The sequence below is a fragment of the Rattus rattus genome, chromosome 9 (assembly GCF_011064425.1).
Source record: "Rattus rattus isolate New Zealand chromosome 9, Rrattus_CSIRO_v1, whole genome shotgun sequence".
Lineage (NCBI taxonomy): Eukaryota > Metazoa > Chordata > Mammalia > Rodentia > Muridae > Rattus > Rattus rattus.
In genome coordinates, this window is record NC_046162.1 from 42,466,711 (window position 1) to 42,491,067 (window position 24,357).

Here is a 24,357-nt window from a genome sequence, read left to right on the forward strand (position 1 = left end):
CCCAGCTGCAAGACCATGGCTGGGAAAACAGCAGCCATATTGGGCCTGCTGGGCGGCAGACCCAGGTTTCCCCGGAAGGGGAAATCTTCTGAATTAGGTATAACAAGCCAGGCTCTTGTAACAAGGACTTAATTTGCTGTCACAGAAGTCTATGAAAATGCTGATGCTATTTGTACTGAAGAAACCAAGGCTCCTGAAATGACCTGGCCTGCCAAAGGTGTCCGTTATAAGGTAGGGAGCCTAACTTGGTGTTCAAACTCAAGGTGTCCGACCTCAAGGATGACATTTGCTATCAACACCCTGGAGGACCCCATGACCAGTGTTAGCACTGAGGCTAAGAAGTCATGGGGAAGGCCCTGGGCATGCCAGCTCCCCAACTTAGCCTTCCCGAACCCCTATGAAACAGGAAATGTATCCTATGGCTCTCAAGCACCCAGTTCTCCCCAAAGCTCAGGAGACAGGAGTTCCTTAGCCTCATGAGCCACCTTCCACCTCTCCTCTCCCCACCTCTCACTACCCTACCATGCTGTTCAGGTGCCTGCGGTACCTCAGAGCCTTCCAGAACATTGAGCCAAGTCAACTGTGACAAGAAAGAAACGCATGTCTGGATGCAGAAGACATACAAAGCCTTTTTTTTTTTTTTTAACTCAACAAAGGGCTTTTATTGTTTTTAATTCACTTCCTAAGAAGTTAATTTTTATAAACACTCTTATGGAGTTTGTTCACTTGTGCTACATTCAAAACCAAAGCCAACCAAAGCTCTCAACAACAGGTGACAGTGAGCATGCCTTCCTGGCTCTGCTGGGGACAATGAGCCAGCCACCCAACTCCGAGCTTTTCCTGTGTGGGTCCCATCGGTGAAGCTCCCTGACTCTTTGCTATTTATTGGTTGGCATAACTCGCCTCCTATTCACTCTATAAAAGTATTCTTAGAGATAGGATTAGATTATTTGTTTTCAAGCCCTGGGTTACACTGGCTGCCTTAGTGCAGAGGAGTTGGGTTGAAATGGGAGCCCTTTGACAATGGGCTACCTTCTGCTCCTAGGCATAAGTTGACATAGAAACTATATTACAGATGCATGTGCCAGTATGAGACATGCAAGTGTGCTGTATACAGCAGATGGGCACGCACACGCATGTGCACATGAAGGAGCAATGTACACCCATGGGCACAGAGATAGAGTGGGAACCAGCGCTCCCGCACAGCCTCTCTCTTTTCTAGCCTAGCCCTCCTGCATTCTTGAAACCCATGTGGGCAGCCAGGATCTCTTATGGGAGGCTTTCAGAGAGGGCTACCTGAGTCCTGCTCATCTCCCTCTGGGGACCAATCCCTATGAGCATTATCAGTAAACATTAGAGTAGCCAGACGACCACAGAATCCAGAGAGCTGACATCTGTTCTGGAAGGGCAGTGTCCATGTGTGTCCCAACTGTGCAGCTCTGACCTGTGTGGGCTGACTGTCTGATGTCCTGTACTGAAGCAACTGACAGAAGGGCCACCAGCCTGACAGGAGTGCGTCTTGTACGGTCCCTCATCTGGCTGAGCCTCCTCCATCAGAGCATGTAGTGAGTAAGCCAGTGTCGGCTCAGCGCCTAGATCCCAGTTACTTCCACATCTGCAGGGCCACAGTGCTGAGAGTCCGTGGCCCTCCTTGTCACTCCTGGTGTTCTGTAACCTTCATTCTGGAGATCCGTGAGCGAGGAAGGGAGGTTGGCAGGAGAAGTACACTGCTCCAGGCTCAGGTCTGTGCTCTAAGCTGGATTCACTTTGGTCCTTTCTCCGGCGAGTGCCAAGTGTAAAACACAGTCTATGAATGTCAGATCCTCGTGACTGCCGTACAGTGTGCCACGACTACCCAAAGCCGGAAGATGCTCTCCATAACAGCTGCTCCCACCCACGCCCTCAGGTAAAAGACAATGAGAGGAATCTGGATTCTCAAGATCAGTCTTCTCCCAGGCACGCCTCATTACTTGTAGCATCCACACTAGAGATCTGAGGACTCCAGCACTCAGCACCTTCCACACAGAGGTGACACAATCGCTCCTCCTTGTGTGCAGCAGCTGGGCAGGCCACCGATCCCTATGGGAGTTCTCTGAGAAGCAGCCCACCAGGTCTCCACCTGCTATTTTGGTCTCTTGCCTTCTGCCCTGGGCCTCACCAGCCAGTCAGGTAGGGTTTCTAATATTCCCCGCAAGATGGATCAGAACAGAGAGAACCAACCGGGACCCCCGAGCCCCAAATGATACACATTCCAATCCTGTCCCTGGATATGCCTGTGCGCAGGTCATGCAGCACAATGGGTGAGGGGGGCCAGGAGAGGGGCCGCAGTCCCCAGCCCCCTGCCTGCAGGGGCGACGATTGCATGAGGGCGGTGGGCCTCTGGAGGAGCGGAATGAGCATGCTGCCGATGGCCCTGGGCACATGCAGGGACTCAGGATGCAGCCTCATCTTCCTGGACTCCGGGAAGCTCTGGGCTTTTGCCCCCTTCTCCACATCCTTCTTTCCTGTTAGGAAACACCAGGGGCAGAGGGACCCCAGGAGTAAGAATGTGTATGCAGGGGATTCTAACTTCTCACACACATCTGCATATGGCTGACCATCCTCCAGCCTTTGACATCCCCACCCCACACTAGCCTCCCTAGGATCTGTTCCATCATGCTACTTCCTCTGGCCACAACCATTCTGCGGCTACCCACTGCTCTGGGATGGAATCTAAACCTCTCAGGAATCTCTCACCATCTGACCCAGATGACTTTCTAATATCCCACGAGTACTAGTCAGGTCAAAAGTCTTTCTTGTTGACCTTTACTGGGCCCCCAGTGGGTTAAAGGCTTTCATTCTGCATTTTCTTTACCTTGCTCACAGGACAGAGTTGTTCCACTATTCAGTAGAATAGTGGGTCTGATCACCTGAATCTGATCACCCATTCCTGCTCCCGCCTGTGTTTTAAAAATATCCAAAGGATCAATCTCACTGAACTGAACTAACAATTTCATAAAATGTAAAAGAAATGGAGTCTACCAAGGACCCCAAGGTCCTCGATGAGGTTAAAGTGTACTTTACTTTTGTTTTTGTTGTTCAGTTCCAGGGAACGAACTAGAACTGTTCTTAACTATTGACTGCTTCATTATACCACCAGGGGGTGCCAGGACACAGCACTGAGCTGGAGTGGTCCCTGCTGACTGCACAATTGTGACGTCAGACTGTTGTCCCTAATCATTAACAGACTCCTTTTCACTCTCAGATCTATCTTAGTTCATCTGTCAAATTCTATATGATCCACTCCACCAAGAGCAACTCCAGCATCAGGGCCCCAATACCTCAAAGAGGAATTGGGAACCGCATAGATATCTCCCAGGTCTACCTCACTGCGTGGCCACTCCTTATAAGGGCAGGCCTGCACAATGTCCATGTTCACCTCCCTGGGAAAGTGCCTTTACCACAGGGCAAGCCAGACGTACAGCCCTTCTCCCCAAGCTCCTTCACAACCAGATTAGTACTCAACGGCCTTAGGACCATGGTATTCTGGTTCACAATGCCTCACAGTTCTCTGAAGGTCTATGCATAAACTAACTGGAAGGTGAATTTTAAGGCAGCAGAAAAAGTGGAAGCCAGAATCAATGTTCAGAAAACTGCTTTTCTGATCTCTCCCAAAGTGGTGAACCCATACATGTGGTTCAAAGTAGGGGCCCATTAGCCAACAGGGGTCCCTCTCCTCCAGCCTTGTCAGCTAGCTTGTCCACATGGACTCAACCGACAGAGTGCTGGCTACGGAGAGCATGGCCACGGCAGCCTTCCAGAAAGATCTGTCCCGGGTGGTGCTGAGTTAAGTCTTCGTCTCTTACAGTGTGTGCATATAGGACATTGGGCCTAGACATGGGTGCACATGGGACCCTGCTCTGAGACTTGGATATGTCCCTAGGCTCCAGGGACAGCTCCACACTAGTGCAAGCTGGGGACATGTCTCAGTGCCACACCTTAGCCCAGGCCCAGGGATCAGCCCACAGGCCTTGGCCCACTGTACTCACAACAGTAAGTTTCCTGGTGCAGACATAGATCTTTCTTCCCTGCGTGCTTGGGGCTCGAATGGGTTTCCAAAGGAACGCTTTCTCAGCATAGACTTGACCAGGATCTGGGGAGAACAGGTTAATATGGGGAACACAGTCCCAGCCTAGGCAAGCAGATAGGTTCATGGGTAGGGTGTGGTCTGACAGGTGGGGACCTCGAGCCAAGCCTCCAGTCTTTCCTGTCATGCTTAGACACCAATGTGGTGCCTTGGAAAGAGCAGCAGTCACAGAAGGTAGGCAAGGAAGGAACTGCTTCTTCCTGACAGCCTTCACCAGACCTCAGGTCTCTCCATCAGGCTGAATAAGACGACCTTATTCCAATAGTCCATGGACTCCAACGGAGCAGGGGCGTCCATGGCCCCTGTACTGTGGCTGACTGACCTGAAGCCCCACTGTTCCTTCAAAGGCCAAGAGCAGAGCAAGTCCCAAGCAGTGGCCACACCCTCCTAAGACAAGAGAGCCCCACCCCTCACGCTCTTACCACAGTGGTCCAGCTGGGGATGAGCTTGACTGAGTTCTTCACCTCCTCCTCAGTCACCTCGACCACGCTGCAGTGTTCCTCCTCTGAAGGGAGGGGTTCCTCTCCATGCCTGGTCACCCAAGGGTGTAACTGTAGAGCCCAGAAGACAGGGAGGGGTCAAACAGACATCCACCAGCTAAGGTCCCCATGCATCCTTAGCATTGATTGACCTTGAAGGAGTCCTTGACCCAGAAATGCCAAACAGAAACCCAACACACATGTCCCAGTGTAGGTCTGTCCAGAAGGGGACACAGACCTTGGCCCTGGACAAGGCCCCTTGTCTCCCACCTTGATATCGGACACCCCAATTCTTGTTTCAGGATTCTTGTCTAGCATCTTCAGGATCAGGTCTTTGAGTTCCTCGCTGACCTCTGGCCTGGGCAGAGAAAAGGAAAGAAACCAGGATGCCACCATTAACGAGGGTTTTCTCTGTCCCGTGGGACCAGGAAAAATCCCAACCACATTCCTCAGACAGAAGGACAGGAGGCCATGTATCTGCTCGGGCTCCTCCCAGGGATCAGTTTCCCCTTTCTGAAGGCTGGGATGGGACTCTCACAAGGCAAATGCTCTGCTAAAGATCAGATACCCAACCCAGGAGGCGGGAGAGCCCCCATGATCCCCGCCATGGACAACTCACTCCTCAGGGAACACCACGGCCTCATTCTTGATCTTTCTGTGCAGGGCCAGGATGTACTCATCAATGAATGGGCACTGTGGGAAGGAGAGACAGACAGACTGCAGGCCTTGATCCGCACTGTAGGGGGCCTGGGGTGGGAGGCAGTTTATGCCCCACCCCCAACCCAGCAGATGGCAAAGGCCCCATCTAACTTGTTCAGGGCACACAGCAAGGGCCCTGCAAACGTAGCTGAGCAGATGAGTCACTAGAGAACTATGCTGGCTGCACCTGCCACAAGCAATAAAACTGCCTACAGCAAAGCCTTCCTCTCCCTGGGTCTGGTGTTTGGGGACATGTTCACTGAGAAACCGCCTGCCTTCTTAAGCGTGGTCACCAGAGTCAAAGCACCTGTGGTTGGGGATCTCGATCACGTCAGGGTTAGAGTTTGGCAAGACCCAATGATGTGAAGAAATGATTGCATGAATGAAGGAATGAATGGCATCAAGAGAGGACAGGGCTCACTCTGGAGGAGAGGAGGCAATACCACTGTCACCTCTTGGCTATGTGCTATCCCCAGGACAACACATCAGTCCCTTCCAGAGGGGAGAAAGAGAAACAAATGGCCTCTCTTCCCTCAGACTTCTTGGCCTAGGTGGGCTTCTCAAAAGCGGTTTTATCTAGGGACACACAAAAAGGTCCTGCATCCGCCACCCACTCCTGGCTCCTTGAATCTGTCACACAGTTTTGCAGGCGCCTCAGGACTCACCTTCCCGTAGACAAAACAATACAGTGTAACCCCAGTGGCCCATACATCCAAGGCCTAGAAAGAAACAAGCCAGTGTTAGTAAATATGACCACCCCTACCCCCACCTTACCCCACCCATCTTTATTAGGCTGTGGAAGAACTCCTTCCCCAGGCAGGCATCAATCAACAAACACTCCCTGAGGTATGCTAGGCCCTGTGCTAAGGCCAGGGGAGATGCCAAGGATGAACAGAACAGAGCTGTGACATTCCTGGGATTGTGGACTTTGTAGGGACAGGCCAGAACACTGTTCTAACTCAGCGGGATCCAAGCCTCATTTCACCCATGGGGTCATTGCTGCCTCCATGACCCAGATGTATTTCCAAAATAGCAGTAGCATTGAACTCCTGCTCAATAAGTAGCTCTGGGTTCAAGAGAAGCCTCACTCCAGTTACTGTGCAACTGCTTCCAGTGCCAGAGGCAACCCCTGCCCGCTTAGCCCCATGCCCTCCTACAACTCCTCTGAGGCCCAGGTGGGGCCGTCCACAGGATCCTCATGTGTGTACCCTCTGACTCATACCACAACCACCACCACCACTACCACCACCACCACCACCACCATCATCCATCCTGTCCATCCATCTGTCCATCCATCCGTCCATCCATCCATCCATCCATCCACCCACCCATCTTCCAGGGAACACAAGACAAGTGCAAACTGGTGTGTCCTGAGACATCCATCTGCTTTCAAATCATTAAGGTCAGAATGTCAGAGAGAGGCCAAGAAGCTGGAGGGTGGGAGAACACAGGATAATGTGTTTGTAAACCAACACTTGGGCTGTAGCTACAGGACAATCGCTAGTTCAGGGTCATTCTCAGCTACACAGCAAGTTCTAGAACAGCATGGGATATGTGACACCCTGTCCCTACCCCTCACCCCAGAAAAAGGGTGGAGAGAGAAATGCCTCCAGATCAGAGGACTCTAAGGAAATGTGACAAGTGACTCTGATGGCTGGCTCTCCAGGATTAGAAAGAAAGAAAAGAAAAAGAAAAAGAGAACAGGCAAGTTGAGAACATTTCAATACCATCTCATAACAATTTTGCATGTGTGCGATACATTACAGAGCAGTTTCATCAGTGATGAGCCCCTGACCTTGGTCGCTGTACTGAGATTATGTAAGAGAATGCCCTCGCTCTTAGCAAAGTCACTGAAGTACAGAGTGATAAAGAGCCATATTGTCTCAAAATAAACTTCTGAATGATTCAGAAAAGTGTGATGGAAATAATCAGAAACATAAAGACAATGGAAACGCTAATGCAGCAATGCTGATGAATCAGTTAAAAGGCTGGAGAGACGGCTCAGCAGCTAAGAGCATTGGTTGCTCTTCCAGAGGATGTGGGTTCGGTTCCCAGCACCCACATGGTGGCTCACAGCACCCTGTAACTTCAATTCCAGGGAATTCAACACTCTCTGCTGGTACCAGGCACACAGCCAATACACGGGCATACGTGCAAGCCAAACACCCACAGCATAAAATCAATTACTGATTGTTCTTAAAGTCACACAGAATTCCTTTATACTCTTCTTATAACTTTTCAGTAGATTTAGAATTATAGCAAAATAAAAAAGGTCCTTTTTGATTTTTGTTTTGCAGCACTGGCGAATGAACCCCAACACATGCATGCCAACAAATGTTCTACCATTGAGCCATGTGCCCGGCCTCAAATAAAAGAGTTGAAAAACTAATTTATACCCTTGGCCTCTCTCTGCTCGAACTCCAGGGCCCACACTACCCAGCTACCTCTTCCCCTTCCCTGTATGGCAGCATGCAGTAGTGCTACAGGAAGCTCCAGGCAGTGAGGGCAGCCATCCACACTGCTGCAGTAGCCTTAGGAAACCTGTCACTTCGGGAAAGCTGAAGCAAGCATTCAATCCCTCTAAACCAGGCACCTCTATGAAGATGGCATTGGAACACCACGAGACCAAGTAACAATCTCTCCACCCCCCACCCATGTGTTGTAAGCAAGCTTACAGTTTGGTGTTGGGCTGCATTCATAACCCACTTTGGTCATACAAAAGTCTAAATCCCGACCAGTCCTATTCCTCTCAATCCTCTTGCACATTCCTAGCTTCTGCCTCCAGCTCAGATTCTCAAGGCCCAGTCTAGACCCTGCCATGCTCAGGACCTGAGGAAACCTCCACCCTCCTCTGACCACAGCTCTCGGCCCTCATCACCACACGGAAGGATACGAATGGGACTGTTTTAGCTCTGCCTGTACCACAGCCCAGCCCAGAGCCCCACACAGAACACAGAATAGCAGTAAGAGATACAAGTGAGATTGTAACCATTTGCTAGGGAATCAGAGGAGCCCCACACGGGGTATGCGTTGGGCTCCAGAGAAGAGGCAGGCAACGCCACTATTCACATGCAAGAAGCCTGGAGCCCTCAGCTTGCAAAGTGCCCCCCCCCAACCCCTCTACAAGCTGTTCTGCCCTCCACCCAAATCCCAACCCAGGCCCTGGGAATCACCTTCCCACTGAAGCTCTGGCCAGTGTCAGAAATGGCCTCCGGGGCCATGAATGCTGGGGTCCCTGCCGTACTGGACAGCTGAGCATCATTCCCCTCAAACTGGTTGCTGACACCAAAGTCGGCGATCTTCACGTGCCCATCGTCCCCAAGGAGCAGGTTGGACGGCTTGATGTCCCTGTGCACAATCTTCTGGCAGTGCACTGCAGAGAGAAGCAGGTGATCTGCAAGCCTGGGGACCACTGCCCGGGGCCCCTCTGCTGCCTTCTTCCAGCCTAGAAAGCATGTTGCTGCACCCCAGCCCTGTCCGCTCGTGTTATGAGAGGACCTCGCAAGATGTCACTGGGGCTACCTGCTCCATATGCAACTGAAGACATTTGAGGGGAACCTTGGGAGTCACTGGACTCTAAATCCAATCATCTTTCCTCAATAAACAAGGCACTTCCTGCTGAAGTGAAGAGGGAAGTCACAGGGAAATACAGGGAGGACAATTTCTCCATAGGCCCTTCCCACATCAGCACTATCTGCAGGTCCAAACCACATCGCAGCCTATGCCTAGGTCCAGCCTCGACCAGGGAATCCCCGCTCCTAGGACTGATGCTTGGCTTGTGGGGACTGTATTGTGTTATAAACACAACAGTACTGCCTCAGCCCCAGGGATCTGAATACTAGGGTTTCAGAGAAGGAGGCACCAGGCTTCAGCACCACTAGGATGAAGACGGTTCGGGTGAAGGTCAGACATCTATCTCCGGCAGAATGAAGCCAGAGTCTGAAACAGTGCAGAACACTGGGAGCCTGCTGTGTCCCCAGGGTCTATCCCTGTCAGAAAGGGACACTAATCTGACATCCCCATCAGAGCAGGGAAGGCCCAAATGATGCATGGTTGACCATGGAATATAGTGTTTAAGTCTTTTCTCAACTCTAGGTTTTCCACTGAACCCAGGCTCTGTGCACATGTGGATGGCCAACAGATAATAATACGAGGTGCATCTCAGTATCGGAACTTGACACCTGTCTACAAACCCCTCACCAGCAAAAGGGAACCCCTACTCTAGCCAGGTAGACTGATACACGCCTGTAATCTCAGCTGAGTCAGGAAGATTGCAAATTCTAGACCATCCTGGGCTATTTAGCAATACCCTGTCTCAAACAAGAAAAGGAAAAAAGAAACTCCACATTTTTCCCTACTGTTCTCTGACTCTAAAGACTCATTTCAAAAAATTCTCAAAATCACCTCAGGTCCTCCTCCTCTCGACCTCAGAGCAAGAAGCCAATGGAGCCTAAGGTAAAAATAGCCCAAACTGGGTATAGTGATACACACTGTTTGTCATCCACCATAATCTGAGGAATTTAAAAGACAGCAGTAGATGAGGAGCTTGAGGCCAGCCTGTGCCACATAGTGAATCTGAGTTAAAAAGGAAAAAAACTGTGTGTGTGTGTTTGTGTGTGTGTGTGTGTGAGTGTGTGTGTGTGTGTCTTCTCATTGTCTCTCTTAATACACCTGCCTCCATCAGCTGGGCCTTTCCGACCAGTCCCATCTGTCCCTCCACAAGACCAGAATCACAAGTCTTTGGGGGGCACAGATGCCTTCCTCATCCACCTCTCCAGCTCTGGTGCTAACACTTACCCCAGAGATGCTCTTCATTAGTAGCAGCTGGGCCCTGAAAGAGGCTGTAACCTAGAACCCTAGGTTAGCATGCATCTGAAGCGGGGTTGGATGGCAGATGGGCCCTTGGCAGAGGAGAAGGACCCAGAAAAGGAAGGGGGTGCAGCCAAGCCCTGGAAGGGCTGTTCCTGCCCAGTGCTTACTAGACAAGCACCAAGGATAAACGTACCCATCTCTCCTACACTATGGGCTCTTACTGGAGTCTATGTATTAAACACTTGTCCACGTGCCTCAGATTCCCTACATGTACAAAGAGAGCGTCAATGTGGAGGCACCAGAGGGGCTCATCAGCATAAAAATGCCCCGCGTCACTGTGGGCTATGCCTCAGCTAGGGAGGGAGAGAATTCACAACAGGCCCAGATAAGAGATTAGCGAGATGGACAGCACCCCATTTCCCAAATCAGGCCAGAACCCTAGGTTTCTGAGGGCCCTCCTCTCTCTCTAGACTGGTTAGTCTCCCCATGTCAGCCATCCTACCTCCTTCCCACCCTATTGCTACAGCTCTAATCCTGACCTCACCATCTGTCACTTGAGCTGTGGAAACAGCCTACCCCCGGCCAGCTGGCTGCCTCTCACACCCCATCCAGCCACCACACAGCTGCCAGGCAGTGCTTTCGAAGAAGCAAATCCCCTCAGGCTTTGCTCGGCTTGGAGCCCTCAGAATACTGACAGGATTCAGTCAGAAAGCCTCCTTCAGAGATGTTTGCAGCCCTCTCAACAAAGCCTGGATGGTGTGCCAGCACCACTGCTCATTAGCCACCAGGCCACGCCACCATCCAGACGGAACAGCCCCACTCCTCTCTTGCCTCCGCCTGACAGGTTCTCCCACCACCAACCCTCATAGCTGGCCAGTGAACCCTGACTCCTCTGGACCTGATCTCAGCCTCTTCCAGAAAGCCTGCCTCTGCAGACCTGGCAGGCATCACTTGCCACACAGAGCCCCCTCAGTCCTGACCATCATCTGTCCCCAAGTAGGTGCACATAAGTGAGTGAAGTGAGTGGATGAAATAAATGAGCAGGTGAAATAAATGAGCAGGTGAACTACTTCCTGGCACAGAAGCTATGAGCGCCTGAGCTCTTGCCTTAGAGGTCCTTAGAGCTAAGCCTACCCTGCCGTTACCACAGGCATTATGCCAGGACACACTCTTCCCCAAGCAGCTGGACACAAATCTCTTCTATTCTACATCTCCTGATGTTCTGCAGAGAGGGGAAGCTTGGCTAGAACCCAGCAGAATAGACCGGGACAGAAAAAAACACGCAGAGAAACGCAGTGGTGGATGCAATGCACGGTGAAGAATCTAGCGCATGCCCAGTGAACCTACTAGGTCCTCCCACACCTACCCGCCTCTTTCTCCACTAAAGCTGATTGGTAGATCACTGCTGACTGACAGGAAGGGCTCAATGGCTGTTGAGCGTGGGCAGAGCCCGCGCCTGTGTCATCTAGATCCAGTCCCTGTGGACAGACAATCTCACTCACAGTACTCGAGGCCCAGGATGATGTCCCGGAGGTAGAGGCGAGCTTGCTCCTCTGGGAAGGGCTTGTCGCAGGGCACTTCCATGACTGGTCTGTGAGGAAGGAAGGAGGAGGACTGTTCAGTGGAATCAGGATTACAGAAGACTCCAAGGACTGGGAAACAGGAACCTTCCCGGGATCCTGGTGCTCATGAGTTCATAGAACTCAAGATACTAGCTTCTCCCATATGCCAATAAAAGTTGTGGCCTATCTATCCCTTTTCAATCATAATTTCAAGGCTAACTTATCTCCGTTTCCTCTGGCTCGTAGCTCTTGCAAGAATTAAGTTTAACCAAATAGTTACAAAGGTGCCATTTAAACCAGTGGCTCTAAAACTGTGGACCCAGACTTGAGTCAGAAAAATCAAATCAAGTGGGTCTGTGTTTGTTTGTTGTTGTTGTTTTGGTTTGGTTTGGGGGTTTGTTTGTTTGTTTGTCTAATGAAATAGAATGTTTCAGAATGTATAACATGTGATAACGAGTGTTCCAGATAATCAGTTTCAGATATGGGCAGCAATACAAACTTCCATTTTTTAAAACTAGTGTGGTAGGGTATACTTTTAACCCCAGTATTCAGAGAGGCAGGGTCAGGAGAATCTCTGTGGCTTTAAGGCCAGCCTAGTTTGCACAGCAAGTTCTAAGCAGCCAGAACTGCACAGTGAGGCCCTGTCTCAAAACAAAAATAAATAAATAAATAAATAAATAAATAAATAAATAAATAAATAAATAAATAAATAAAAATAAAAATAACCATATTGTTGTTGTGGTGGTGGTGGTGGTGGTGAGATAGGGTCTAACATAGCCCAGGCTGTCCTGAAGTTCAATATGTCGCTAATGAAGAGCTTGAATTTCTGAAGTTCTAATCCTCTTGGCTCCACCCCGAGTACAGGTATTAGCTGACATCCTTGGTTGTATGCACTGCTAGGGACTGAAGTCTTGGCTTGATGCACCCTAGGTAGGTACTCTACCAGCTCAGCTGCAGGCTCAGTCCCTAAAACCTTTTGATTTTTGAATGCAGGTTTTAAAAAAATTAGTCTTTTTAGGAAAGGACCTGCAGAGGGAGAGCTCATAAGCTTCATCGGAGGCATGGCAGGGAGGGGTCCACCCAGCTCTGTACCCACTAGTCCCTACCGCTGTTCTGCAAATATCCGCATACATCAAACAGGGCAGGTGACAGAGTTGGAACCCCAGGCTTCTTCCACAACTTGCTGTGTAACTTGGGTAGGCTATTTACCTTCTCTGATCCTTGGCTTTCTCTGCCATGTAAAGTGTAAAGAACCCTTGGTGACTTAAGTGCAAGCCTAAGTTTTACCTGAAAACTGCCCTTCTCCCACGTCCATCCAAATACCTTCCTAGGTATTCGAGGTCTGACTTAAAGCCCATCCCTCTCCCAGCCTGACTCCCCCAGCCTTCACAACCCTTCCTGGCCTTCATTTGAATGGTCCCAGGTCTCTTATCGACCTGAGGCAAGAGTTTCCAGGGAGAGCTGGTGTACGACTCTTCGTTCTCCTACACTAGCTGGCCCCTGGGCAGGGAGACAAAGGGAGGGTAGGAGACCTGGATCACAAATGACCTGCCTGAATGGGACAGGAACTCACCCCTTTCTCAGGAGGTCAAACACTGAAAGAAAAGAGAGACGGGAGGTATCAGAAGGCTGTGGGTGGCCAGTGCCAAGATTCCTCCCTGTTCTGGAGAGGGGCAGGGGACCGACAGGTGAGGGAGGCTCCCCATGGGCCTGCCTGAGCAGAGCCTCGGGGGCTGAGACTTCAGCATGGGCCCCGTTGCCAGGGAGGGACTGAAGCTTGAGAAGGAGCAGACCTGTTCCTAAAGCTCCTGGCCAATAACACCCCCGACCAAAGCCTTGCCTCTCCATGCCTGAAGCCAGCTCTCCTGCCCCCTTTCTGTGATGGAGCAGAAACACAGGGTCTTGCTAGTCCTGGGCAATCCCCAGAGCTTCACCTCCAGCCCTCCTATGCCATTTCTCCAAATCTCCTCCCGGAAAAGCCCAAGTACCAATCAGGATAAAGAACTTAAGCAATAGCATCCATATTAATAAGGATAATTACAAACGTGCACATTTCCTGGTACCAACCCTATGAGACACAGACCACCGTTACCTCATTCTATTACATTATTATTGGAACTATCATTTTTGAAGGGCTGTGTATTGAGCCCAGCTCCCCAAGCATGCTGGGCAAATGCTCTACTTCTGAGTGACACTTCTGACCCTATTATCCCACTTTACAGGGGAGAAAACTGAGGCTCGATCCCGAGATTCACTGACTCAGACAGCTTCTTGCACCTACTGAGTGCAGAACTGCACTGACTGGGACTCATCAGGGCCTGAGAAATAGTCACCAAATGATTAATCTAGGTCTCGTTCTACAGTGCTGCCCAGGAAAATCCAGGACTTGAGAGTACAAGAGATCATGGCTACCCAAACATTCTGTGTGGGACCAGCCCTAGGGGAGCTGCTGTGGGAATGAGCTGGGTCACTCACCCAAATAGAGATTGTCTTCAGCAGGATCATCCAGGACCTGGTCAAAGGGAGCAGACACACGGGCATAGGGCTTGAGGAGGAATGGAGTTGAGGAACCCAGGCCTTCTGTCCTTTTCTAACCCAAGACCCCTGCTGTGCCCTGCAGCCGCCCTGGACACAGAGCAGGAACTGTACAGGTACCAACAGAAGGGCCTCAGTTATTACTGACCTCCCCATCAACCCTCCACATAACGACCCCTGCCCCTGGAGAAGAGGTTCACAGTTACCTGCAGGGCTGCCCCTCACCCTCAGCAAGAACACCCTGGACTGCCTCAATCCCTCCACAGTCCCATTCAAGGATGGCCTGCCCCCAGTGCCTCACCCACTTGCTCCCTAGGCCCTGGAAAACTGAGAACCCACCCCACCCACTCACCCACCCACCAAGCTCCAGTACCCTCCCCAGCCCTCCTACCTCGATCAACTTGACTACATTCACGTGGTCCAGTTTCTTTAAAATGGCAATCTCCTGGTATACACGCTCCAGGGGCAGCAGCTGTTTGGCTGGCCCTCCCTGAGGAGCTTGGGACCCTCTCGGGGGAGGACGGCCTATGACCAAAAAGGAAATCAAGGTGCTGATCCTGGAGAAAGACCCTTAGGGGGCTGAGATCTCGTTCCAGTGCACCAAGCCTAGACCATTCCCAGGCTCCTGTTTCCTCCCCTCTACCCCACTCCTAAATAAAAGTAGTTAGGGACCATTCCCTCCTCCTCTGCCCCCAGCCTAGGAGCTCCCAAGGTCAAGGCATACATACGAGGAAAGCCATACTGCTTCAGTAACTTCTTTTTGGAAAGAACTTTCATTGCCTGTGGAGAAAGGGACAGAAACATCACATGTGTGCAGCCACCAGGGGCTAGAAAAGGCCGGTCGCATGGGGACCTTGGTCCATATGAGCACACTGGCAGCTACCACTGTTACTGAGCATGTGGCCAGGTGTATGTCTGCTATGCCATAGCCGAGTCTAGGCCTTCCTCCTGTTCTCTCTTCAGAGGAAGCCAGGCTTTGCTTACACACCCCAAGAAAGAGGAAGTTCGTTCCCTCAGCACGCCCAGGAACAGAAACCTCCCCCTAAGAGCCTCCCCTGGTCCCTTTCCCAGCACCTCTCCCTACTCTCCCGGCTTCTGCAGCCCAACCTGGGCAACACCCCTTCCAGTCCCAGACTCACATAGTGTCTGTCTTCACTTTCATTGTAGGCCAGCCTCACCACACCATAGGCACCCTGCAGAGAGCCATCCGTCAGCCCCTCAAGACATAGCCACATTCTCAACAGCTCTGGTCCCAGCCCCTGGACCCCAGTCCCAACCTATCTCCTACCACCTGGTTCTGGGGCTCACATTTCCAACTGATGAGGAGGGGACTCCCGTGCCCTGGGAACCGCCCACCCCTACCTCACACCCCATGCAGCCTCTTGTCTCCCCTAGTCTCCATTAAGGAACCCTGGGGAGTCAGGAGGCAGAAGTTATCTCTGCCCTCCTCTGACAATCTCCCAATCAAGCTGGGTGTGCCTGGCTCTGTTCCCCAGTCCCATCAGAGTGAAATATGGATGCTCAGAGAGGACTCTGCAGCACCGCCCCCCAACCCCCTTCCTGCCCAGGCCGTACCTTGCCAATCTCACTCTGCAGCTTGTACTGGTTCAGTTGCACACAGTCCTGGGGGGGAGGGAGCATCAAGGACAGCTCATTCATTTGCTGGATAAGCTCATTCATATCTAACAGTGCTCCCCTCTTAGAAGACTGTTCAGGACCCAGCCTCTGCTTCCCACACCCGCAGCTCTCGCCAGCCTTTCAAGTTTAGACTGGGAAAGACTGGAGGGTAGCAATCGCCACCTCGAGAGATGAGAAGCTTCGGATGACATGTGAGGTTATGATGGGTGAAGCCCTGGCTATGTCGTGCTCCCAACAGGACCCAAGTTCACATTCAGATCCAAGCCCACGAGAGACCAGGCACTGGAAGCACACTGCAGGTTCTAAGTCGGAGCATTCTCTCAGAGGCAAGACTATGGCCCAAGCTTGGATGGTTTAGGGGTAGAGACATACATGATCTGTTTTCCAAGCTCTAAGAAGGCTTCTTAGGAACAAGAGAGGGCCCTACGCCTGGGCTGAGGGTGGGAAGAAGGCAGGAGGTAGCCCTTGATTCAGATGGCCTTTTCCTGCATGGAAGAAGCCCTGCTGTTAGGTAGCAATCGTCTCAGTGAGCTCTAAAGGTAGGCAAACCAAAGAAAGCTAAGTGTGTGGTACATGTGATGGGTTGAAAACCCAGGCTTCCCTGACAGGTCCACGAACAACTTCTAACCTCTGTGTCTGAGATGGCCACATGGTGGGACTCGATGGTGGGTCTCCGCCAAGCCCGAGGAGAGATGTGACTGGCAGGTCCTGTAGAGTAAGGCCCAACCTGAGCCTCTAGACAGCTTCCAGCTGGTCTTTCCTGCAGGGAGAACTTTCTAGCTGAGAGGCTGGGACACACTGGTGTGGGTCTTGAAGCACTGCCAGGGATCACAGAGGCAGCTCTGGCCCGGGGTGGGGGGTCCACACCATTGCTGGCAGGCTCTGGGCCCTCCTCTGCCTCTTCTAGGTGGGCCACACTGATGGCTGCCACCCGCTCTACCAGTTCCGCTCGAGGGTCTTGGCAGCAGACGGCTGGACCGCGCTCCATCACTTCAGTCCGTGGATATTCCTGTTGGGAACCTGAGAGAGGAGAGAGGGTCACTCATGGCCAGGCAAGTGGATTGGGTCTAGATCTTTTCCCCTCTGTAGCCACAGTGCTATAGACCCTACCTCCCGGCTGCTCCTTGGCCTGGCTTGCCAGCACCCAAGCCTAGGGATCCCCAGTAGCTCACGTAGCTCTGTGGCATGCCCTCAGCGTCCTGCATATAAAACAGGTACAGTCTCCTGCTCTGATGGCTACATAGAAAAGTGCAACAACATTGGTTCTGCAGTGGGGACAGACAGATGTGGGGAAGGCCTAAAAGCCTAGCCACACTAAGGCACGGAGTCCCAGGTCAACTCTGTCCCAACTTTACAAGATGCCCAGTGGCTCAGCAGTTGTCCCCCTTCCTGACAGAGCATTCCAGCACAGCCCCCTAGCAGCAGGCGGGGGTATTGGAGCTGCAGACCCAGACACCTCCTCCAGGAAGGCCTCCTGGATGTCCCAGATCTTCACTGTTGTCCTTCTCAACATTTCCTGAGGTCTCTGGCCTCCATCACTCCTCTCACGACCTTCAAGACTCCAGGTAAACCTCTCTGCCCTAGTATTGCTGCCAGTCCAGGGGAGGGTACTCTAGGGGGAGGGCCACATTGAGGTCTGCTGCACAAGATGCTAGCACAGTTTCTATACTCCTCCTGACTTCCCCCCACCCACCCTGTTCATGTGACCAAATGTCCCTTACAGCTGCTCTGCTGGGACTGAAGTGCTTCTGGGTCTGGCTTCCCACATTCCTCCCAGCTACTGCTTCTTGGGTCCCCAACCTGCTCAAAACCCTAGCAATAGCCCTGGCTTGAGCCTCAATCCCCAGCCTCAGGCCCACCCGCACCTCAGCCATCACCCTGTGTAGCTATACACTGGCCCTGGCCGAGTCCTGACTTACTCTCAGACCAGACCACTCTCTCTGCCACAGCCCACATGCTGGCTCCACCCCCTCCCAAAGCTCCCTCCTTACTGGGCCTCATTCTGCAACTTCTAAGAAAAGGAAGTAAGTGGACTCCTGAACCCCTGCCCTTCCGGTCTGTTGGTGACTTCCTCTATCCTGACTGCAACTCAGAGAACACAGGTCCTGTGGGAGCCATGCTCACTCTACCTTTGCCTCTCCATCCTTACTGGGAATGGGCACAGGTGGTAGGGCTGGCTGGAATGCCCTAGCCACTGGTAGGAAGCCACCTCTGCTGACAACCTACCACAGCTCTGGGGCAAGCCAGGCTCCCCTCTGTCCTGTGGATGCTATGCCTACCTAGCTGCTCTGACAGACTTGGAGGTAGATTGTAGGGCAAAGGTCAGAGCCTCTGCCTGTCTGCTCTCCCCCCCCCCCCGCCCCAATAGAGCTGCCAGTCCAGGGGAGGGGCACTAGGGGAGGGAGTGCCACCTTGGGGTCTGTCACACAAGACACTAGTGCAGTGTTTATATTCCTCCTGTTTTGTTTTTCCAGACCGCCCATGTGACCAAACATTACACTTAAGAGTGCGAATGCTAGGAGCAGAGGCAGCAGGGCTGCTGCTGGGGACAAGAAAGGAAGAGGGTGGGGAAGACTTGTAAGGCAGGAGCTCTGAGAGGCCTCCCTGGAAGATGTGAGGACAGTGAGAGAGCCTCCCCAAGCCTGACTCCCTTTCCTTCCTCTCTTCCATTCCCCAGAGGGTAGCTCTCCCCCGCCCCCCAGGTCTAAGCCCTGAGATTAGTTCTTCAGTCTGCTTTGTCTCCGTAAGATCACTTGTGTCTTCCACAGTGCCTGGCACGGTAAGAGCTCGATAAATATTTGCTGAATACAAGTGGTCGCCATAGTGATCTCCGCAGCTCTGGTCCCATTACATGGATGGGACAGCACTTCACTGAGGGAAACCCAAGCAGCCTTAGGCTGCAGACCACATCAGGATGGAGGACAGAGTCAGAAGTGAACCTCCAGCAGAGAGAAGCCCCAGGCTGGCCTGGCCCATAATTTTGCATATAATTTCCCTATGGCTATAACTCCTGAAAGGCCATCATCATTTTCCCCCCATTTTTTATTGCATATTTTCTTTATCTACATTTCAGATGTTATCCCCCTTCCCGGTTTCCGCTCCAGAAACCCCCTATCCCATACCCTAGCCCCTGCCTCCATGAGGGTGCTCCCCGTGGATGGGGTGGGGAGAATGGGGAGAATGGGGAGAGGATAAGAATGGGCCTGGGATCACACAGCTGGTAGCTGCAGAAGCCTTCCTGTTCTAGTCTAAGAACTATGACCTGGCTTGGCACCCAGGCTGGGGTGCCCAGGCTGCCTACTTCCTGGCCGTTAGGGGTCGGGAGAGCAGATAACTTTGGGAATTTCTCATTGGTGAAATGGGCCACAAGGCAGGTCTTGCACCCCTGTGGTTGTGAGGTGTAAAGAAGTTGACGCTGTTAGGGACACAGAACAGCGGCTGCTACTGACAAGCTCCAAAGAACGGAGTTGTGACCGCATGGGATGAGCTGGGGGCCCAGATGGATGCGAGGGTGGCTGTGGGAGGAGGTTGTGAGAGCTGACGTAAGGCTCTCCATCCATCCCTCCCTCTCGCCTGGATCAAATTCAGGTGACTAAGCCAGGCTTGGCTGAAGAGAGGCAGCAGGGGAGGCCCAAAGTTTCTGCCCAATGCCTTGTGCATAGGCTGTGCCTGTATCGTATGCATGGGGGCCTGTGTCTGACCAGGGAACAATATACTGGAGGAGGCTGGAAACGGGTTTGCCCGAGCTGTGAATCAGGATCACAACTGTGCAGACAAACAGCTACCACCCCCACCCCCACCCCCACCCCCACTCCCACCCCAGGGCTCCCCTTTTACCAGCTGATCATGTGCATTTCTGTCCCTGTAGGCCTGCACATAGACGTAGCCAGGGCCAGGAGAGCCAGACTCCAGGGGAAAGAACTGCACAGGGTTATCTGTCCCACCAGCCTGAAACTGGTAGTGTTTTGTACGGCTGGCCTGAGGGTCCACTCCTCAGAAGCTCACCCAATGGGTCTTCTCAAGGTTCTTCCTAAACTACAGCCTTGAGAATGCTTCGTAGAAGGCAATTTAGCAGGTAAATAGGGGTCAAGTGGACAAACAGAATGATGGACAGACATGCTGGGACCCAGACCCAGTCTGGGCACAGCAAAGACTCTTGTGGGCAAGGGATTCCTCCATTGGCCAAGAGACCAGCCCCTGGCACAGGTCCTCGCTCATTAGGCAAAACTCAAATCCTGTTCTCCCAGATGGGAGCTGCGCTGCCTGGGTTAGGGCACTAAAGATACATACATGCAGACACACACACACACACACACACACACACACACACACACACACACACACACACGCACACGTACATCTTTTTTGAGACAGGCTTCTCTGTAGCCTGGAACTCATTTTGTAGACCAGGCTGTCCAGACCTGCCTGCATCTGCCTCCTATGTTCTAGGACTAAAGGCGTGTACCACCATGCTGGACTAGGACACTAAGCTTCTGGAAACATCAGTTTTCTCACAGGTGAATCAGACAGATGGCTACTGTCCAGCCTTCTCTGTAAGCCACCTTAGCTGCGGACACGGAAGCAGTCTGTGCCTGAGTAATATGTAGCTGGAATGTGTGTGCATTAGGAAGCAACTCAGAGTGAGCCCCACTCTACCAAACACAACCCACTTGAGGTGCCTGGCTCTGGACTAGCTTGACTCAGGCTTCTCCTTCAAGCTGCACCCCACCCTCCAAGTGTCAGCCACTCCCAAGTACACAAGCTCTTGGCTTCAGAAGCTCACTCCATCTGACCTCTTTCTAAGGACGTGACCCATCCAGCTAAGTCTTCCAACAGAGGCCAGAAGAAGAAAGGGCAAGGAGACCCTGCAGTCACCCACACTGGTTCATGCAGCCCTATCTACAGTAACCTTAGGGACCAGTGGACCGTTAGAATGTTCCAGAGTCAGGCTGAGCCAGGGACCAATTGCCATCCAGGCAGAAGATGAACAGCCCTGATCAGCAAAGGAATGGTCAGGGGTAAGTGCAAGGAGGTAGTGGCCAGGCGGGCTGCACATTAAAGCGGTCCTGGTGTCTTTGGACCACTTCACTGTAGCCTGCTTATACTTCTGACAAGGGCCTAATGGTTCTGGCTGTGGTGCCCTCTGCAGCTCCCCACCCCTGCCTGGGATGACTCAGTCCCCTTAAGGGAGACCCAGGAGTCTGGTGCCAAGTCATGCTCAAGGCTGCCTGCTGTGAGGATGGCCCTCCCACTACCTCAGGGGATCCCCAAACACCCAGGTGGGCTCATGCCTCCCCCACTGTCGCTTTCCTCAAGGCATCCCTCAGTCCACCTGTGGAAACTGACATCTGTGGGCCTCTTTTTCTGAGCTTCCACTCTCTTTCCAGAGGTCTCCCCCCTCCCTGTTTCTGCTCAGCTCAGCTACATCAGGGATGTATCCAGCTCAGTACCATCCCTGTCCTGTTATTCATCCTCCGTTCCCATCACAGAGATGGGAACTCCATTTCTCCAGTTTTCATAGGCAAGAGCCAAAGGGATTGTTTCCCCTGGTTGCTTCTGTCTCACCGCCCACCCCTCCACCTCCCGCAGCACCTGCTCTCCACTCTCTGCTCTGGCTGCACCCCACTACTTCAAGCTTTGCAAACTGCAGGCTCTGTGTCACCAGGCCTTTGCACAAGCTGCTCCTTCTGCCAGGAACACACCTCCCTTGGCTTCACTGCCTGAAGACCAGTTCAGACATCACCTCCTTTGAGGAGCCTCTTTGATCTTCCCCACTGCTGGCTGGATGATCTCACGAAGTTAAGTGCCTTAAATAGCACAGATCTGGCCTCCATCACTCTTACACGACTTCCAGAGGTCTTCATACCCCAGATTAATATCCCACGCCTCCCTCCACACCAGCTGCTAACGGGAGGATTTCTAACATGCAAATATGTTTGGAGTTTGCCTCTAGTGAGAGTCTGGGGAACAGATAGGCACACTGACTCCTGGCATGGAAATCCAGAGTCATGCATTCCTGCTACAACTATTCAGTGGGTATCTGCTGTATAGGTACTAGGAGGCAAATGGGTAAACCCAAAAGACAAACTCCCTGCTCTCACCATTTGCTTTCCAGTAGAGTCATGAGACAACAAATAAGAATGCTAGCAATAAACATATGACAGGTTCCGTGGGATGCTCTGGGAAGACAGTTACTGCAACAAGACAGGGCAGAAGTAAGATGCTGGGGGGTTACGGTCGATGCAGTGCAGGAAGGGCTTGTATGCTACGCAAGCTCTAAGCAGCTTTGAAAGGAGAAAGACAGTGAATAGTGTGGACACTTGGAGAAGAGCTTCTTGGCCTATAGGTGCAAGTGCTATGAGGTGGGAAGGTGTTTGCTCTGTGTGAAGGCCAGCACGGGGGATGTGGCTGCAGTGGAAAGTTCCTTAATGAAGGTGTGCATTCAGAGAGAAGCTAAGGTCCACTTACACTGGCCTTGGGGGTGTTTTCCTGAAGTAGGTGACATTGAAATTCTTTTTTGACCACTAAGCAAGACTCCAAGGGGAATCTCTGTGCCTAAGAGAGATCCCTTCCAAACGTGGCAGTAGGACTCAGGCTTGGTTTAGGGTTTGTGGACAGAATCAGAGGCCTCCAATGCCAGAAGAGTCTTAAGCAGAGAAGCAATTCAGTTGGATGAGGTTAAAATAAGCCCCAGTCCTGGTGTGAGGACTGGGTGTTGGGGACCAAGGAGCAGGTAGTAGGGTCTAGAACAGTCTGACCCACAGTGTGTGCTGGATGGAGGAGGTAGGGATTCACAGAAGACCCAGCTTTTTCTTTTCCTTGAGATTTTCAAGGACACAGCTGTGCGCTTCTCTCACACCCTGAACCTGGCCAAGGCAAAGAGGCGCTCACTGGGACATAGTCCTGGGACCCAAGGCATGTGACAGCGAGCTCTGCTCACTCTGTAACATCCTCAAGACAGGCACACACCCCTTCCCTGACAGATGTAACCCTTGTCCTCGTGACCCGTACTCACACACCACTTCATCCTGAAATGCACCCCCCACGTACACAGGCACACTCTTGTGTCCACGTGACGCACGCACACCGCCTCCAAAACACCACACACAGCTCCCTGCGCACGTGTGCACCCTCGGAACACCAATCCTGTACCCACCAGACCCAGAAACCACAGCGCCGCCTCCGCCACCCTCACTCAGCCAGGGGACGACTGCGCAGCAGCTGAAGTCGCTAGCCGCATCCGTCCCATTCATCACCCCGCCCCCAGCTCTCCACGGAAGACTCACGGGAGGGCCGTGGGAGAAGCGCTCCGCCGAGATCCACACGTGGGTGTACCCGTCCAGGCCCACTCCGAATAGACACGGCCTCCACCCAGAGCCGGGGCCCGAGGCACCGCGAGGGGTTCCTATGCAGTCCCGCAGACAGCAGCTGCGGAAGGGACGCAGGTGGCGGGTCACCCGCATAGTTGGCTTAGACAGATGCAGGCTCGGGGAGCCACCCCAAGGACCTGGCTCTGCAGACACAGCGGGGATCGCTGCACGCCAGGTTCCGGCTGCCCACGTAGACGCGGCCTCGCAGACCACCCCTCTAAAGCACGCTGGCTGCACAGGGCGGCGCAACCCAGTTCCCAACTCCAAATCCCGGCTGCTGACCCCTACCTAGGCACCAGGCGACAGTCTCTGCGGTGGGCGCCGGGCTCGCTCCCGCTATGCGCGCCCCGCCCTGCCCGCTTCGCCGGGCTAGGATCGCCCGGCTCAACCCGCTGGCGCCGCAGCTCCAGGCTGCGCTGGCTCCCCCGCCCGCCGCCGCGCCGGCTCGCGATCATTGGCTGTGCCGCGCAGCGCCCCGCAGAGATGTCCAATCAGAGTCCGGTCCTCCCGCCCAGGGGTGGAGAGGGGCGGGTCTCCACGGGACCCGGAGGAGGCGGCTCGGGAGGGGCCCTGCGGATGGGCCCCGACGCGTCACGCCCCCGGCGCCCGCAGACAAGCAGGCTAGGGGAACCCGACGTCCCTCAGGCCACGTCGTGGGCCGTCAGCCTGGCCTGACGCGTTCGATGCTTTTCTCGAGTACTCAATCCGGTGTCCTAGTCTGTAGAGGCAAGAGCATCCCTCCCTCGGGATGAGGCCCGGTGCGTACCATGGAGAGGCTAGGAGGAGGCCCAGAGGTTGAGTGTTCTCCTGGGGTTGGGGGAGGAAAGGAGGAGGGAGATTCATCAGAGTGCTGGGGTGGGGCAGCACTCAGGTTTGGAGAGTAACAGAAGGCAACTATCCCCTAGCTGGGCCGAGGGAATGGAAAAAAGCCCTCCAGGACCAAGTGGTCTTGACTGCAGTTATGCCTGGGAATTCGGTCCCTCACAGACTCTTGGTTCTATCCTGCTGTTATTAGTCTATTGGAGGTCCCCCACATCAATGCTTGCCTCAAACCCAAACCCATGTTGCTGTCTCCAACCTGGTCTCACCTGTGTCTCTGTCTCAAACAGGAGTTAGAAACCAGGAGTTACCTGTGT

At 52.9% G+C, this 24,357-nt stretch overlaps 1 protein-coding gene across 3 annotated transcripts; it reads right to left on the minus strand.

Moving 5' to 3' along the window:
• Positions 1-613: 613 nt before the first annotated feature.
• Positions 614-23,628, minus strand: Camkk1 (calcium/calmodulin dependent protein kinase kinase 1). Of its 3 annotated transcripts, XM_032913450.1 has the most exons (17): positions 23,510-23,587; positions 23,138-23,279; positions 16,480-16,871; positions 15,789-15,836; positions 15,353-15,406; positions 14,942-14,993; positions 14,605-14,738; positions 14,154-14,190; positions 13,252-13,273; positions 11,619-11,707; positions 8,478-8,677; positions 5,970-6,023; positions 5,225-5,298; positions 4,876-4,963; positions 4,549-4,677; positions 4,029-4,132; positions 614-2,504 (listed from the first exon to the last, which is right to left on the minus strand). In XM_032913450.1, exons 3-17 carry the CDS (start codon positions 16,837-16,839, stop codon positions 2,432-2,434), a joined length of 1,518 nt encoding a protein of 505 aa, XP_032769341.1. In that variant the 5' UTR covers positions 16,840-16,871; positions 23,138-23,279; positions 23,510-23,587; the 3' UTR covers positions 614-2,431. The 3 variants fall into 3 exon arrangements, with proteins under 3 accessions (XP_032769341.1, XP_032769343.1, XP_032769342.1); XM_032913452.1 differs by lacking the exon at positions 23,138-23,279 and having other exon boundaries at positions 23,510-23,628; XM_032913451.1 differs by lacking the exons at positions 23,138-23,279; positions 23,510-23,587 and adding an exon at positions 16,962-17,062.
• Positions 23,629-24,357: the final 729 nt, after the last annotated feature.

Bases quoted from the DNA above. Each gene is read 5' to 3' on its own strand.
- Camkk1 (XM_032913452.1), bottom strand. From the start codon at position 16,839: ATGGAGCGCGGTCCAGCCGTCTGCTGCCAAGACCCTCGAGCGGAACTG. The intron at 11,708-13,251 runs GTGAGTTCCTGT...CCTTCCTCACAG, and splicing joins TTTGACCTCCTGAGAAAGGG to ACCAGTCATGGAAGTGCCCT. The intron at 8,678-11,618 runs GTGAGTGAGATT...TTCTCTCTGCAG, and splicing joins CATCCTGGGCCTCGAGTACT to TGCACTGCCAGAAGATTGTG.